General features: G+C 39.9%; 2 protein-coding genes and 1 long non-coding RNA gene across 5 annotated transcripts in view; 1 reads left to right on the forward strand and 2 right to left on the reverse strand.

Annotated features, from left to right (window-relative positions):
• Window positions 1-15,907, reverse strand: part of tmem260 (transmembrane protein 260) — a 70,686-nt gene that overhangs the window by 16,000 nt on the left and 38,779 nt on the right. For 2 of the 3 annotated variants that reach the window (XR_014273291.1, XR_014273292.1), the window contains exon 19: window positions 11,034-12,666. The exons of the other annotated variant lie outside the window; for it this stretch is intronic. The gene's annotated coding sequence lies outside the window, so the exon portion shown is untranslated. Of the gene's footprint in view, window positions 1-11,033; window positions 12,667-15,907 lie in introns of those variants that run through there. 3 annotated transcript variants of the gene reach the window in all.
• Window positions 338-8,919, reverse strand: LOC309696165. Its single transcript, XR_014273369.1, has 4 exons — window positions 8,839-8,919; window positions 3,636-3,678; window positions 2,883-2,998; window positions 338-619 (listed from the first exon to the last, which is right to left on the reverse strand). It is a non-coding gene; the product is annotated as an uncharacterized lncRNA (long non-coding RNA).
• otx2b (orthodenticle homeobox 2b) lies at window positions 4,693-10,191 on the forward strand. Its single transcript, XM_082517303.1, has 4 exons — window positions 4,693-4,999; window positions 7,048-7,255; window positions 7,821-7,972; window positions 8,473-10,191. The coding sequence occupies exons 2-4, from the start codon at window positions 7,159-7,161 to the stop codon at window positions 9,094-9,096; spliced, it is 873 nt and encodes a 290-aa protein (XP_082373429.1). The 5' UTR covers window positions 4,693-4,999; window positions 7,048-7,158; the 3' UTR covers window positions 9,097-10,191.

The raw sequence follows: 15,907 nt of genomic DNA on the forward strand, positions 1-15,907 counted from the left end.
ACAATGTAACATTTCCAAATGTGTTATGAATGCTTCCCAGAATCCAATTCAAATCCTAGGTTACCAAATAAGCCTGAACAAATCCCCCACATTGAGTTCTTCCACCTTTGAAGACTTGAGAGGTCCGGTCTGCAGGGCAGGTTTTACCACGCCACGCAGACACCTCAGCAGCACACAGAGAAGAGGGCTAGGTGAAAGGAGAGGGTGGGAAAAGGAGAGCATAGTGGTGCTCTTACAGTGATGGCAACATAAATGTCTTTATTTGCATATTAACCTTGAATTAATTGCAAGTCACAAAATAAACAGAGGCGTGTCGATAAATAAAATTGGTTTAATTTTTCTCCAATGATACAAAAATAAAACATCAACTGAGCATCGTGTCAACTTCTAAAAAGAGCACAGATGCTATAAAAAGCAATGAGTGATGTGTCTTTGTGGCGAGACTGATAGTGTGAAGACGAGAGTTCATTCAGTCAGAGTTAACCTTGAGGCAGCAGAGTCCTCTCCCTCCTTGTTTGTCCTTGTCGGCTTTCCACCAGACTCGACTTTGTCTCCTCAGAGATGATCTGAAGGCGAGTGTGTGTGTTTAATTGCATCTGTTTTGTTTGTTGGCAAACTCCTGCGTGAAACACAACACAAACATTTATGGCAGCAATTAAAAGACATGTCATATTAATGGAAAGAACGAACTTGGCAAACACACACACACAGACACACACACACACACACACACAGAGCCGTGCCATTATGGCGGCACAGCATTTGAATTTATGGAGAAATGTGTGGGAAAGAAAGCCCAAAATTTCCCAAGTTTAGCGCCAGCTTGAAAACTGGAGCACAGACTTATTCGACAGCGTGCCCGTCTCTGAAATTATTTAAACAGAACTTTCAGCCTAAATTCAACTTATAAAACTGCACATGCTTAAGGAGATCAACGTGCCTTGTGTGCCTCCGTGTTAGCAAACTCTTCCCAAACAGACACTGAATGGGGTTCTGCCCCTTTAATCCCCGGGGAGGGGACTGGATGTGTTTTGATGACCTCTGGGGTCACTTACATGTTACATTACACAAAGGTTTAGCTCTTTTGTGATAAGGGAAGAGTGCGGGGAAAGCCCTCTGTTTAGGCATCTTGCTCACTATGCAGTTGTTGCAGCAGCAGCAGTGGTTGCATGTATCCATCAAACCTGCCAGGCTAATTAAAATACAGCTTGTGATTATCCTTCTCCAGCTCATCTTTCTCTCTTTCTTCCTCTCTCTCTGTCACCCACACACTCACAACCAAAAAAAAGAAAGAAAGGGAAAAAAAGAAAAACACACACACACACACCAAATATCTAGCTACAGTAATTACTGCCTGCATCATTGATAAACAATAGAGTTTAACCTCAATCATTACATTAACTTAACTCTTAGCTGCGATAAAAACAATTTGAAATAAAGTAGTTTAAAACTTCATTACTACATTTACATAACAATCCTATTTTTATTTCGTTTTTTTGGCAGTTGAATGATATCTGGATGGATGGTAATAGTTTTAATTCTATAAAGTAATATTTCTGTTGGTTTATACATAATAACTTTGTGTATTTAATAAAGAGGGGAGAAAAAAACTAGAGCATGTTAGCAGAAGTAATATTGAACGATAAAGGCTGACTGAAGTGTAATCAACCTTTCCTGGGGGTAAATTTGAAATCCTATGTGCAGAAGGAAAGGCTCTTCTTGACATTACAGATTATCATTTTATATGAATGCTTTGCATGATTTTGTTCCCATTTTAAGTCTCTTTTTAAGCTGAGAATGAAATCCACCAACACATTCCTCGTATTCAGCCATGCGAATATGAAACTATAGGTGGGAAAAGAGAAGCGAAAGAGATGCGAGAAAAGCTGTTTTGATGGCAAATATGTTATTTGAAATTAAGGAAATTTACAAGCACCTTTTTTCCTCTTTTTTTTTTTTGTTTTTTTTTTAAGTGCGTTCATGTATTCTATAATGTGTTGATTATTTCTTTTCCACGCCTGGATAAAGCACAGAGCAGTGAAATAGGGGTCTGTATTGCCTGTAATTATCCAATCTTAAAAATGCGATTTCCCCCCCCCTATCAAACAAGGGTCAAACATCCAGGGCCTGCGCAGTGCGTTTGAAAAGATGCATGGCTACGCATTAACTGTAGAAATCACAGATTGGAGCGGGCCTGGTGAAATCCTCACCCTCAGGTTGAGTGTAGCAGAGGCGGAGATAAAAGCAGTCGTCGTCAATTAGCCGGGAGTCAGTGGGAGCGCTGCTAGCCAGAGGCGTTTAACTCCTTCTCCTTTTAAACGTCCTTTTAAGATACAAAGTCCCCGAGGAGGGCCAAGCTTTACAGTTTAATAAATTATTTAGCAATTTAAACGGTGAGATCCAGCAGATAACAGCACAAGGCGTCATCATTTTTCACGCAGTTTGAGACCCTCTGCATGCAGCTGCCAAACATAAGGAAACATTAATAAAATATTTTTTTAAATTAAGGTTTTACTGTCAAACTGTTTTTGGTTGTTTTGTTTTTTGTTATTTGTTATTTAGGCGTGCACATTGTAACAGTCACAAGCACACCCTCGTGTGAAATAATGTGAAACCTCAAGAAAGTGCAGGACTTCATTCATACTTTGTGCGCTATGATGATTTTTGCTATGTTTTAGTAATAAAGCAAACAGCAACACAATTTTAAAAAAAATACTTATCAAACAGTTAATTATTCCACCCGTTTAAATTTGCCTCTACGTGATAAGTTAAGTGATTAATAGACTCCTTTTCGAATAGATGAGGCAGTTCCTCTTAATCTTTCAAGAATAAAAATAAAAAATAAGCACGAGTTGCAAAAGAAAGAAAGAAAGAAAGGTTACCTGAATGAGTCGCAGCTCCTGTTTCTCAAACATCTCCCAACTTTTCTCCCCTCGGCTGTGCTGTTAAAAGAAATCCAGCTTCGTGATCCACACCGCCGCTTCCCCACGATCGAAATCTGTCAACAGAGATGTCACTGAGTTTTGCAAAGTTGATAAGGTGTGCTGTGCGTCAGACTGTGTGAGCTCCAGAGGCTGAGCGAGAACCGGTACTCTCGGCAGCTGTCACTGCACCTTTGACTCCGGCCTTGCACACGAGCCACGGAGAGAGGCAAGCGACGAGTCATAAAAGCCCACGGTCTGTCTGTGTTTATAAATCTAAATCAATATTCAAATCTGTTTGAAGTGGAGCGGGTGTGTCCGTGCAAGCGCACAGTGTGTGTGTGTGTGTGTGTGTGTGTGTGTGTGTGTGTGTGTGTGTGTGTGTGTGTAGGTGTTACACAAAGCCTCTTAAGATGATACATTTACCAAGCCGTGACAAAAACCCTCGGCATATTATTTTGAGATGGGCACGCAGGTTCAAAATTCAAGTGACGTAGAGGAGGCTTATGTGTCCCTTGCAGCTTGTTGGTCTTCCAGTAAATATGAAATAACATCAACCCTGCACTAAGTAGCTGTTACTAGGTAAAGACAAAGGGAATAAATAAATAAATAAATAAATAAATAAATAAATAAATAAATAGTTAATATTATTATTATTATTAAATCTACTAAAATGCACTTTCGGCACATGAAACAGAATTAAAAGAGGCCTACCTTCATATTCAGAAGTCTGTTTCTCTTCGAGCACATCTTCCTCCTGCAGGAACCGTTTCAAGTGCAGTCAGTGAAAAGTCGTTCCGCACGTCGCCAAACGGAGAAGCTTTTTTTGTGTGTGTAATTGCATGGCTGGCTGTACCCCGCAGGTGCGGTGGCTGCGAGTCCCCAAGTGCTCAGGTGTCTCCCCGGTGGGAACCCACCTGGAAATATTGTTTGTACATTTCGGTGCAGGGCCTGCAGCGGGCTGACGGTAGCAGACTGGCTGCTCGGTGGATGGGAGGACAGTTTTAAGGAAATAAGTCGCTCTAAATCCCCCTTTTTTACGACGTGCTGGAATGTGAGAGGACGGTGCAGCCTTGAAGCTCCGCTTTGGTCCCCCGTTTTTTTGTTGTTGTTGTTTTTTTTTTTAGGGTTTATTTGTTGTTGTTTTGGGGGTTTTCCTACATATTTAATTCTACTTATATTTCCCGGTCTTCTTCTGCAGATTAATCTGGTGCCTCAACAGAGATGATAAAACATTTTATAATCGACTTTTAATATTGATCGGTTGTCTGGAAGCTTTCGTGATATTATTCTATAAAACATCGGTGGTTGTATTTAAACTGGTAAAGTAAAGACGAGAGTGTGAAATTATTAACGCTTAAAAAGAGTTTCCCACTAAAATACTCGACATACATTAAACGCTCTGAGAAGTCTTTATTTTTCGGATATGTTTCGCCTCTCGCCCCCCTTTTTTATTTATAAATTATCTCTTACTTTAATGCTTCCTTTGATGTCATGAAAAAATATAATAAAATGAGAAATAAACTGACTTTTCTTTGCTTTAAACTCCTTCCACCTCTCATCATCCAACGGCGTACCGTTTATTTATTATCAGTGTGCCCTCTCTGCGGTGGGATGGGGATGTTGTCAGTCGCCCTCTCGCTGCCATTGGCTGAAGACTGTGCGTCAAAAGAAAAAGTAGCTGGAGACATTTGTTTCCCAGAAAGGAAAAAAAAACCCTCCCCACCAGTGTGAGAGACGGAGACAGAGACAGACCTCAGCTCAGTCCTGCGGCTCCCATTGGCTGGCACTTTGTACAAAATCTAACTCAAACCACTTCACTCACAACACACCAACAAATCCTAAAGGCGTACATGCAGCCTCCCTCCTTCACTCCGCCGCTGTCGCAACGCTTCAGAACCTCATGTAGGCGCTCAACGCTTAACTTTTATCTCCAGTGAAGACGGCTGCTCCTGCTCTGCTCGGGTTTGTGATATTCTCCTTTTATGCGACAGGACGTCGTCGATTTCTACTGACTTTTATTATTTCTCCCGGAGGACACCAAGTAGACAAAGAATTTTCCAGTCATCCCTGCCAAGGTAAGTTCAGCTTTATTATTATTATTATTATTATTATTATTATTACACTACCGAAATTTAGTTAAAACCTGCAATTCCTCACCTGATCACTTCCTCGCCTAATCGTTTTCTTTAGAAGAGGAAGCAAAACGTTTCAACTGGTGCTAAAATAAAAACCCACGAAGACTCTAAAAGAGATCCCAGCGAGGAGGTTTCAGGTTATTTGTTGGCATTAAATATGCCGTCTTAAACCCAGGCTGTCACTGATTTTATGTGTGCACAAATACGGGTGCAATAGGTGCACACAACAAACTGATTTATTATATTAAAGAAAAGAAAAGAAAAGAAAAGAAAAAACGGAAATATTGTAAATCACATCAGTAAATCAGTAACTGATAAAATTACATTGTGATAGCTTCTGATACTGAAAACAAGACCAGACTCAGCGCTGGGCTGAAGTTCTCTTGATGTAATAATGGGCTTTTAAATAATTAATTGATTCCTGGAGGTCATATTTTACCAATTTCACACTCACTCACTGATCCAGGACTGCTACAAGGGCGTCTATCCACTGAGTTAAGTTTCAGACAAAAATTTCCCACACATACACACACACTGCACTCGTGTATTCTGCGTAAATTAATACAGGATAAGGGCAGCAAAAATAGGAAACTGTGGAGGCGTCCAGGCTGAAAGGTTCACCGGAAAAAAAGAAGAAGAAAAGAAGGAACATTCGGGCCTGCTACTGAAAATTATTCCTGGGCCTCCTCTGTCTTCTAGCTCTCCTTTGCCTCGGAAAATAAATAATTCATAAGACAATAAACCAACACTTCATTTGGATGGATCCTGTTTGGGGAGGGGGGGTCACAATTAGGAGTTTAGCTCAATCAAGCAAATATCTACGAGAGTTTAATTTCTTTACTTTTGCTGATACTTTATGCTTTTTTCCTACTTTATATCAGCAAATTTGCGATGAAATCATAATTAACGCACGAGGATTTGCAGGAAAGAAATATAAAGAAAGAGAGCCGGGTTTGATTTGCAGGAAGCTCTGTGGACTCACACCAAACTGCAGCTCGGTTAGCTGCCACCTGGATCGCCTCGTTAAATTACGAAGAAAAAAAACCCATTTCTGATAATTAATTATTGGACAAAGTAATTATTATCGAGCGTGTGTGCGCGCAATTGGTTGACGGGTGTGTTTTAAGTGTGACAGATTGGGATGAGGGGGTTAAAACCGTTGGATATTGAAAAGAAAAAAAATGCAACTAATCAAGAGGCTCAGTGGGGATAACGCGTGAGGTTCACTGAAGTTGAAGTGACAGCAGTCAAAATTTACCAAGGAGCAAATTTGTTTATTTAAAAGAACTGCAAAAAAAATGTGTATCGAGAAAGCATGTGTCCATTTTTCTTTCACTGGTTCAATATTTTAAAATGATCTCCTTCTTACATAAAAATAACACAATTTATTCACTAAACGAACCTGAAAATTCAGTAATTTTTACTCTAAATCACATCAATATGGGCGCATATTAATCTTCATCATAAAAATGTAACGTTGACTGTGTGCTTTGTCAGACTAAACGGACTCAGACGTTTTAGTAACAATCAGTTCAACTTCAGCTGTTTTTCTTCTCATCCAATCGATTATTACATACATACAATCTAATGTTAACATAAACTAAATAATATTCAAAAATAAAAATAAAGTTAGTTCCTAATAAAATAGATAATTTGCCAGCAACTTTTATTTATTTTTAGCTTTTATTTTGAAGAGATTTATCTTCAATTCATGGTGTTTACTGTATAAAGGAGATAGTGGCTTTAACCTGTTGCAATCACAGTGCTCCTTTCTTTTTATTCGTTTTTTTTTTATTTTTATCTTAATCGTGGGAGGGCGTGTGGGGGTTGCAAAGATGAGGACAGCTGGAGAAGTGGCTCGTGCTTTTTGAGGAGAGCCATGCGCTCTGGAAAGGACTTATTTCGCCACAGCGTCACGTAAATAGAGCCAATATCACTTCACGAGAATATCCGTCTTCCTCTTCTTTTCTTCTTCTTCTTTTAAACAGGTGCCAGGTGTAATACGGACCACACGGCGAACAGAGGACACCGAATACTCCTCGGGAGCTCCATCAATTTTCAAAATTTTCTCCAACTTCAGCACTCAGACAAACATTAGCATGATGTCGTATCTAAAGCAACCACCTTACACAGTTAATGGCCTCAGCTTAACTACTTCCGGCATGGATCTTTTACATCCATCAGTGGGCTATCCAGGTATGTTTAACCTCTTTGAAAATTAAATAAGATGTGATCACACAGCCTGAAAATGACTTAGGGCTCCTTGCTATTATGTTACAGCAATTAACCAGCCCTTCATATACCTTTTTAATTCACGAATTATTATTGCGTGTATTATTATTGTTATTCTTTCTTTTTTTTTAAAAAGGAAAACAAATATGAAAAATAAATACATTTATTAGACTGACCAGACCAATACAAACAAAAGGTGATGGAAAGTAGTCTACAGAAAACTTCTAGCGCACACAGCTTGGAGTGAGGACTAATCCTCAAGTCTCTCCGTGTGTGATTTTATTTTTAGATGTGGCTCCAGAGGAAATTACTGGCAAATTACTTTGATGTTTGCATTAAATTTTTTGGCACGTTAGACTCAAAGATGTCAAGTGCTACAATTTGCCACCGGGTTTTTTTTTTTTGTTTTTTTTACTCTCACAGGACTCCTGCGTAATTAGTTTCAAATTTGCCTTTGATGACTTTTTTAAAATTGTACATGTATACATAAATAACCTATGCGATTTTTTTGTTTCTCTTGCACTTACAGCCACTCCACGGAAGCAGAGGCGAGAACGGACTACTTTTACGCGCGCACAGCTCGACGTTTTGGAGGCGTTATTTGCTAAAACTCGGTATCCTGATATATTCATGCGCGAAGAGGTAGCGCTGAAAATCAATCTACCTGAATCCCGGGTACAGGTGAGTCAACTGACGCCAAGGCATATTTAAAATATTGTTATATATTGTAGAATGAAAAAAGTGGCTTTGTTATTTTTTATTTTAATTTGAGAAGCATCAAACGAAACATTTCACTCTGGAACCTGTAAAGTATTTTAGTATTTTAAATAAATAGTATTTTACCTGTACTTGTATTTGATTTAATCTGGGGAAAATATATAACTCATTTGAAAGGAAACACAAGCATAAAAAAATTATTTTTTATTTTATTTTATTTATTTTTTGCTTTATATGTACTCTAAAACGCCCCCCACCTCACCCCGAACAGCAATATATTTACCGTGTTTTATAATATTTCAGTTATTAGGACTGTTCCAATTACGTTTAAATAATTTTACTGGGGCAAAAAAGCCTTTTTATACATATATATAGCCCCTTTCCTATTTTAAACGGTTAGTATAGCTTGGTTAGTATTTATGGGGACATTGTAATGAATGTGTTCAATTATGTTCCTGCTTTAGGTCTGGTTTAAAAACCGGCGGGCAAAGTGTCGCCAGCAGCAGCAGCAGCAGCAGAATGGGGGGCAGAACAAAGTGCGACCTGCCAAAAAGAAAAGTTCCCCAACCAGAGAAGTGAGCTCGGAAAGCGGGGCCAGCGGCCAGTTCACACCCCCCACCAGCACCACCACGGTCCCCGCCATCTCTACCAGCACCGCGCCAGTGTCCATATGGAGTCCGGCGTCCATTTCTCCCCTCTCAGATCCCTTATCTACCTCCTCCTCTTGCATGCAGAGGTCTTATCCCATGACCTACACACAGGCCTCGGGCTACAGCCAGGGCTACGCCGGGTCGACGTCCTACTTCGGGGGTATGGACTGCGGCTCTTACCTCACTCCCATGCACCACCAGTTGTCAGGCCCGGGGTCAACTCTCAGTCCGATGAGCACAAACGCAGTCACAAGCCATCTGAACCAGTCCCCGGCGTCCCTCTCCACCCAGGGATACGGGACGTCCGGCCTGGGCTTCAACTCCACAGCAGACTGCTTGGATTATAAGGACCAAGCGGCATCGTGGAAGCTGAACTTCAATGCCGATTGCTTGGATTATAAGGATCAAACGTCCTCGTGGAAATTCCAGGTCCTGTGAACCGAGCAATCAGCTATCAAAAAGTGCACAAACAGTGACGATCACACGAGACACAGCGCTGCCATCCCTCAACAGAACACTTCAGACTGGGTAAAAACGTGAGCCTGGTACACCGAGGCAGGGCTCTCAGGGGGCCTCTAGTTTTTGGCATGATGGTCTTTGGTCCTCCTAGAGGAGAAGTTAATGTATTTTAGCACTGGCAAAGAGATTTCCCCTCTCCCGTTTATTCACCGGTTGTAGCCCTTCTTTATCTGTCAGTGCGTACCTATGTGCGTAAAAAACAGACAAACAAACAAAAAAACACCACCTGTTGAGGACGTCACAGAGTGGACTCAGAAAGAAAAACACACCACATCCACGGAAGTAAAAGAACAAAACTCAAGTTAATAGTCCTGCTGAAGTGCTCGGGATGGACAGACCTTCTTAAAGCTTCTTAAACAACTTTGCCGCCCTGCCGGCAGAGTGTGTGACACGAGGATGGCGTGTGGACATGGATGCACTACTTTATTTAAGAAAAAAAAGTGTTTATAAGGAATCAATATGTAGTTTCTAAGAGACAATCAGTGTGCGTCTTATATAAATGGTACATATGTGGTTTCTTTTTCTTTCTTTTTTTATCTGTGCTAGCCTTCGAAACTGTGATCTGTTGTATTGTATGCAATTTGTGAGCCCCCCCTCCCCCTCGCATTGGACTCTCTGCTGTGATTTTATTAGATTTCTAACTTTTTCGTTTTCTTTCGTTTTTGTTTCTTTTGGGGTTTTTTCACCAACGAAAGATGCTAATGGTTATTTTTACTGCATCACAAAGAGAGACGAGACTTTCCAAGCACATGGTGGATGGTAGTAATAATCAAGGGTTAGCCATACTGGAAAAGACTCTCGGCTGCTGAGAGCTCTACACTTGCTTCCCCTCCATTGATCTCAACACACGGTGATTGTGGATCCTTTACTGGCTCCAAAGATGGTGTGACCTCACCGCTGAAAAGACATGAATAAAGGTCCTGTGAGCTTACTCTTTCATCAATAGACGATCTGTGTGTGCGTGTGCGTGTTGGAAATTAAAGTGGAACCCTGGCAATGTGCGCAAAAATCATGGTTGTTTAAGGGGGGGTTCTTCGTTTTCTACGACTTTAAGACCTAAAAATGGAACAGAACCTTTGTGGGTACTATTTTTTTTTTTCAATCGAGGCTGCGGTGGTATATGTGCGTGATGAGGCAAAGAGGGAAAACCAGAACTTTCGCATTAATTAAGCCAATAATGGCCGTCTGAGTAATAATTAGCCTACACTTGTGCGTGCCGACCAAACTCTGTTTTCTCACGCGTAATTAGTTTTTCTATCACGTCTTAAAAACAGCCCAACGCATTAACGCCCATGTGTTGTCTTTCGATGAGTTTCAGAGCCATCCAGTGTTCATAGTGGTAATGCGCCACATAAACTTAATCCTCTCCTTTCCCTTTATTTAATCGCAAAAGGAAAAAAAGAAGAAGAACGAATTAATGCCGCATTGTTTCCGGTAGTGCAATTCAGACAGTGAAAGAGAGTGTGCGGTTTGAGAAAGCAGTGTTTAATCCCGGACTCCAAGAGATGTTAATCCCAATATTTTACCGGCGGGGGTTTCTCTGGGGCGCAGGGCAGCCGTGGTCCTATTCAAAGCCCGCGCGGCATGGCTTTCCACGCCTGATCCCTGGATGAGCTCTTTAATATAAAGGCTAATATTTAGTGTTTCACAAGTGCGCTGATATGACATCAATATATCAAGAAACAACGTTAATTTGCTCTCACTGCCCTGAAAATAGACCAGTGAGAGATACACATAAGCGAAAAATAAATTAAAACATACAACACTTGATTTTGGTTTGCTCTGTTGTGGGGTTTACAGTTTAAGAAGTGCTTATAGCAGTGCAGTTGTACAAAAGTAAGAAATTGGCTCAAAAAGAGGGCAAGAAAAACTCCGCACAATATTCCTGTAACTTTATTCCCACATGCGCGGTGTGTTTAATTAAGTGCAGAGGAGAGGTTATGTCTAAAGGGGGAAAAGAAATCAATACATTTTAGGACTCAAGAGGAGAAAGCTGCTTTTAAAAGAGGGTTTGTTGTTATTTACTTTTTATTGCTCCAACTTTCAAGTCCGACGTTACTCTTTAAGACGACAGACAATAAAGTCAAAGCGGGTATGGGATCTGTAATGACTCGACATGGTTGTGCAGCGGGCTAATTGTTAGAAGTCCAACATTCAATTAGCATCCTTGACATTGCCAATAATCTCTCTTTCATTGGAGTCTCCGCTAAAGGATCACACTAATTAAAAGCGTTGCTTGAAATAATCGAAGCGTTAAAGAGAAGAGCGACTTTGATTCCACTCCTGCGTGGTCAGAAAATAGGTGTGTGTGCGTGTGTGTTTGTTTTATGAGGTTGAACTGCAGTTTAGAAAGACTTAATTATATAACAGGCCGTATAACTTATTCAAGGTTGAAGCACAAACAGCAGATTATTTATGGGTTCTCACTGCTGGATGCTCCTTTTAATTTAGCCTATTACACACGCAGATTGCAGCGTTATTCAACAGTAAATTACAGCCTAAGTTCGCGCAGTGCACCGCCAGGTTTAGCAACATACATGTATTTCGTTATGGTCATAAACAATGAAGCAATTGAACTCGGAAACAATAGCTTTGGTTAGTGGGTGACTGAATATTCATGAGATGCTTCAACAACTCCTTCATAGAGTCTGCTGAGGATGGAGGGAGGGGGTTCAGACTGCAGGGTCACTTTCAAATGCCAGACAAGGAGGGAAAAACTGTAAGAGAACGAGACAAGGTGCAAGAAAGGGGACTGGAGAATAAGAAGCATGGCAAAGGTTTGAAGATGACTCCCTTCAGAGACTACCAAAAGGCTGGTAACCCTGTTAAATGTAATCATACAGCAGCACATCACAAAAAAAGTGTAGGACACTTAAAAAAGTGTGAAGAACCTACAACATTATGACAGAAACAATCTCAATCGGAATAAATGTACATTCTTGAAAAGGCATGATGAGTCCCACAATTACACTTAGGCGTCCGCACATGACATGAAGAATTATATATAAATATATACACACACCGTAAACATACTTGTCACTTTCGCATTTAATGCTGAGTGATTTAACCAATAGCAGCTGAAAGGTTCCTTTTCTCCGCTTGTTATTCTGACCCCGGAGTCTCGTGTCTTCAAAGTGCACAAGTCATGAGAGGGATTAGGCGTCCGGCCTTCACAATACTTCAATACTTCATACACAGCCTACAATGAGTTTTAATCAAGACCAAAGCAGTCCTGAGGAGCATATGGGACCAACAGACGCTGCATTAATCCCTCTTGGTTTTTGTCTAACAGCGGGCCGCGCAGCGCCCCTCATCCCCTGGTCTGCTGTCCGGTCTGTAACAACTGCGAGTCATCCTCTGCATCATCGGCCTGCGCAAAGTTTGCCGGTTGAGGCCTCAACGCCCGCGGGAGGAAATGGGGAGGATTACAAACCGAGTGTGTGGTCTGATCGGGGGTTGTGAAAATTAGACAGATGAGAGTAAGTGATCCTTTTATAAAATAAGGCAAAAAAAAAAAGACAAAGAAGAGGAAGAGAGAGAGATAAATATTAGCTGCTGAACTCAGTGAATTTTCATTTAAATGCAAAGAACACCAATTTTTATTACTGAGGGAGATTATTAAAATAGCTGGTTAGGAATATTGGACAGGTTTGGAAAAAGTGTAAACAATATTTAATGGCTCTGAATAAGAAAAAAAACTGTAATTCAAAAAAAAGTCTTAAAACATGTCTAAAAGCCTGCATGCTTTGTACATATAGTATACTTGTATATATTTATGGCTAAAAATGTAATAATTCTTTTTAAATCAATAAAATGATGACTTTCAGGCGAATATGTACAAAAAAAACTAATACAAAATAATAAATAAATATTTTAAGCTAATCCAGCAGTATCCCCTTGAAAGTGCTTATCCAGGCTTAGTCGACATTTTCTGAAATTATTTAAGTTTGTGACATCATCAATTAATTTGATAATCTTGTCAAAGATTAAATTAAAGGGGTTTTGTATAGCCTACATAATAACAGATTTAGATGTTTTAAAAAATGAAGTCTAAAGAGATTTGAAGTAAGCGCAGTAAAAAGCATGTTATTTTAATTTCTCAGACTGCTCACACAAATCCGTGGATTTACAGAGATCCAAAACTGATAATGATACTAGGAAGCTAGACTAGGAGGTCTCAAAATGCAAAGGGCCACACATTGTTCGTGCAGCAGCAGCAGCACCGCAGAACCTGTAACCTCAAAAATATCCTCAGCATTATTTGCTCCACGGCCGATTTATAGCTTTCTGTGGTAAAAAAAAAAAAAAAATGCATGTCAAGAGACTTTTTAAAAATTCTATGGCTACTGGGTCAACGGGGTCCTTTGCCCTGGTAAGTGCTCTTTAAAAAAACTGTTTCACCAAATATGCCCAAACATTTGGCTTATGATGTTCATAAGCCCCACAGGACACAGCGGGCTTATCAGTTCATTAGCCACTTGATGGCCTATTTCAAGTTATAGTAGCTGGGAGGAGGGTGATGGATGAGGATACAACCATCCATTACTGGGGCATATTTTTTTAAGCTATTCAGAAATGTAGAAAAAACCCACCAAACCCATAAGAAGATTACCAGACCTCAGCATATGTTAAAAAACACATTACTACTATACTTATGGGTCAACTTAATACCTAGTTAGATAAAGCTCACCTAGTTAAGACTGGGCATCCATCCATTATTTAACAAAACAATTTTAGACACAAAAGTATATATAAGAAATGATACATTTATACTCTGCAATGATTTTAGTTTTTTTAATTTATTTTGTAACAGTAACTACATTTTAAAAAAGCTGAAATTCAGCATTTTTTAAAACTCTTTGGATTAAATGTTTCCCAGACATTAAAAAAAATCTCTCCACCAGACAAAATGGAAATACTTTCAGTGTGGATTACGTGTCATCCTAATGGTGCCGAACCACGAGGAGAGAAGTGCTGAAATATTAAAAGTGTAACTGGTGGTTAATATGGCTCAAAAGGTCACACATATGATTTCAACGCGTAATATATTAAACAGAGCCACATATGGCTTCAAGTGAAATACACGAAATTCTCATTATTGTCAGAGGGGTGCAAACTTGGTATCATACGTCAAACGTGCACTGAGTCCTTAACAAATAAATATTTCTGTCTGTTACGAGTGCAAAAAATAAAAATAAAAAATGCATTAAAAAAATAACCAAAACTAATATTTCACAGCCTTCCTTTGATTCCCAGTTTTCTTTTAATTTTTTTGAGGAAGGCCTCTATATTGCATAAAATCTCCAGAAACAGTTAAATTTTTCCCCCACACTGCTGTCAAATTCAAACTTTCTAGCTCACAATATTTGTGCATGGTTTACTCCATAAAATGTAAAACATCAGCCAAAATGACTCGTGGATATAAACTACTGTGTTACCCACATGCTATCCAGCTGAATCACAGCAAAGTGAGGATCAAGTGTTACTAAAAACAAGTACAAAACAATGCAAAGCACAAGAAACCTCCTCGATTGTGCCACTTAAAAACATTTACACAGCGAGTAAGCTTTTAATGCTCGTTTCTGTTTTACTTACTCAGTTTTGAAGGGGGAAATAGCGGGAACAGCTGACATTTGACATTACATGCAAAACCATGATCAAACCCAATAGTTAATGGCCTCAAACACACCTTTTGATCACAAACAGCTTACAAATTTAATGACTTCATGGTGAACTGAGCCAATTTCTCTCCATTCTTGCAGTATTCTCACCACAGGCGACGCAGAATATCAAAAACCCGCACAGTATATCTCAAAAGAGAGAAAAGAAGTTGTGCAACAATATACTTTAATAATTCAAATTAATACTCTGCCCTCTTAATTCAGCAGTGTCAATGAATTAATCCATAAAAGGCGATCTACTCCTCAGAGAATAATTCGCCATCACTAGCAGCAGAATGCTGCAGCGGTTTCCTCTTCCTCATCAACATCTGTATAGATCACGTAAGTGTTTCGGTTCCCCTGGTACCACTGAGCAGCGCACTAGAACAGATACCTGTGAAAGAGCCACTTCTCTCCTCCTCGTCAGGCTGCTAAGCCCACAAGACTCGTCGTTATAACAATTAACACAGGTACATGTGATGAGACCTCCCTGATAATTTACACCTTTCTAACCAACACTCTGTGGTTTAATCTCCTGCAAACATCCCTCTCTTGTGAGACAGGCCTATAGGAAGAACCAAAAATTAATTAGCTGAATCCAACAGATTAGAGCTCAGAGACCGCAGCTCAGATGGACAACAGCTAGTTAGAGTGCAGAGATGGCGGAGAAGCAAATCAGCCCCAGAGGAAGAATTTCTTCTTTGCTTATTTCAATATTTCATTGAGTGTTATACATCAATGAACTGTTTCAGGGTGTCATCGCACAAAAAGCTAAGCCTTTTGAATTCACGGCCTTGCAAGTGTACGCCTTCATCCAACGTGCCTTGAATACATGAAAGCAGCCGTCTCCATGACACACAAGTTCAAAACACATTTCAACTTCTAGAAAAATCAATGCCAACATGACGGCGCGGCTTTTCTTCCAGCAGGAGTCAATCTTAACTTTTCACTTTAGTCCACTGCATGGTTGAATAAATGGTAAAGGTGGTTTTTATCTCTTTTTTATGAAATATTTGGGACACTCTCAAGACAGATGGGATGGAAATCCAGTAATTTAGCAAAATACGAAC

Source organism: Aulonocara stuartgranti, assembly GCF_965226115.1.
Source record: "Aulonocara stuartgranti genome assembly, chromosome: 19".
NCBI classification, from domain to species: domain Eukaryota; kingdom Metazoa; phylum Chordata; class Actinopteri; order Cichliformes; family Cichlidae; genus Aulonocara; species Aulonocara stuartgranti.

Excerpts from the sequence above, each read along its gene's own strand:
- otx2b (XM_082517303.1), top strand. The coding sequence starts at position 7,159 with ATGATGTCGTATCTAAAGCAACCACCTTACACAGTTAATGGCCTCAGC. Across the intron at positions 7,256-7,820 it reads TCCATCAGTGGGCTATCCAG|CCACTCCACGGAAGCAGAGG; the intron begins GTATGTTTAACC and ends TTGCACTTACAG. Across the intron at positions 7,973-8,472 it reads TACCTGAATCCCGGGTACAG|GTCTGGTTTAAAAACCGGCG; the intron begins GTGAGTCAACTG and ends TTCCTGCTTTAG.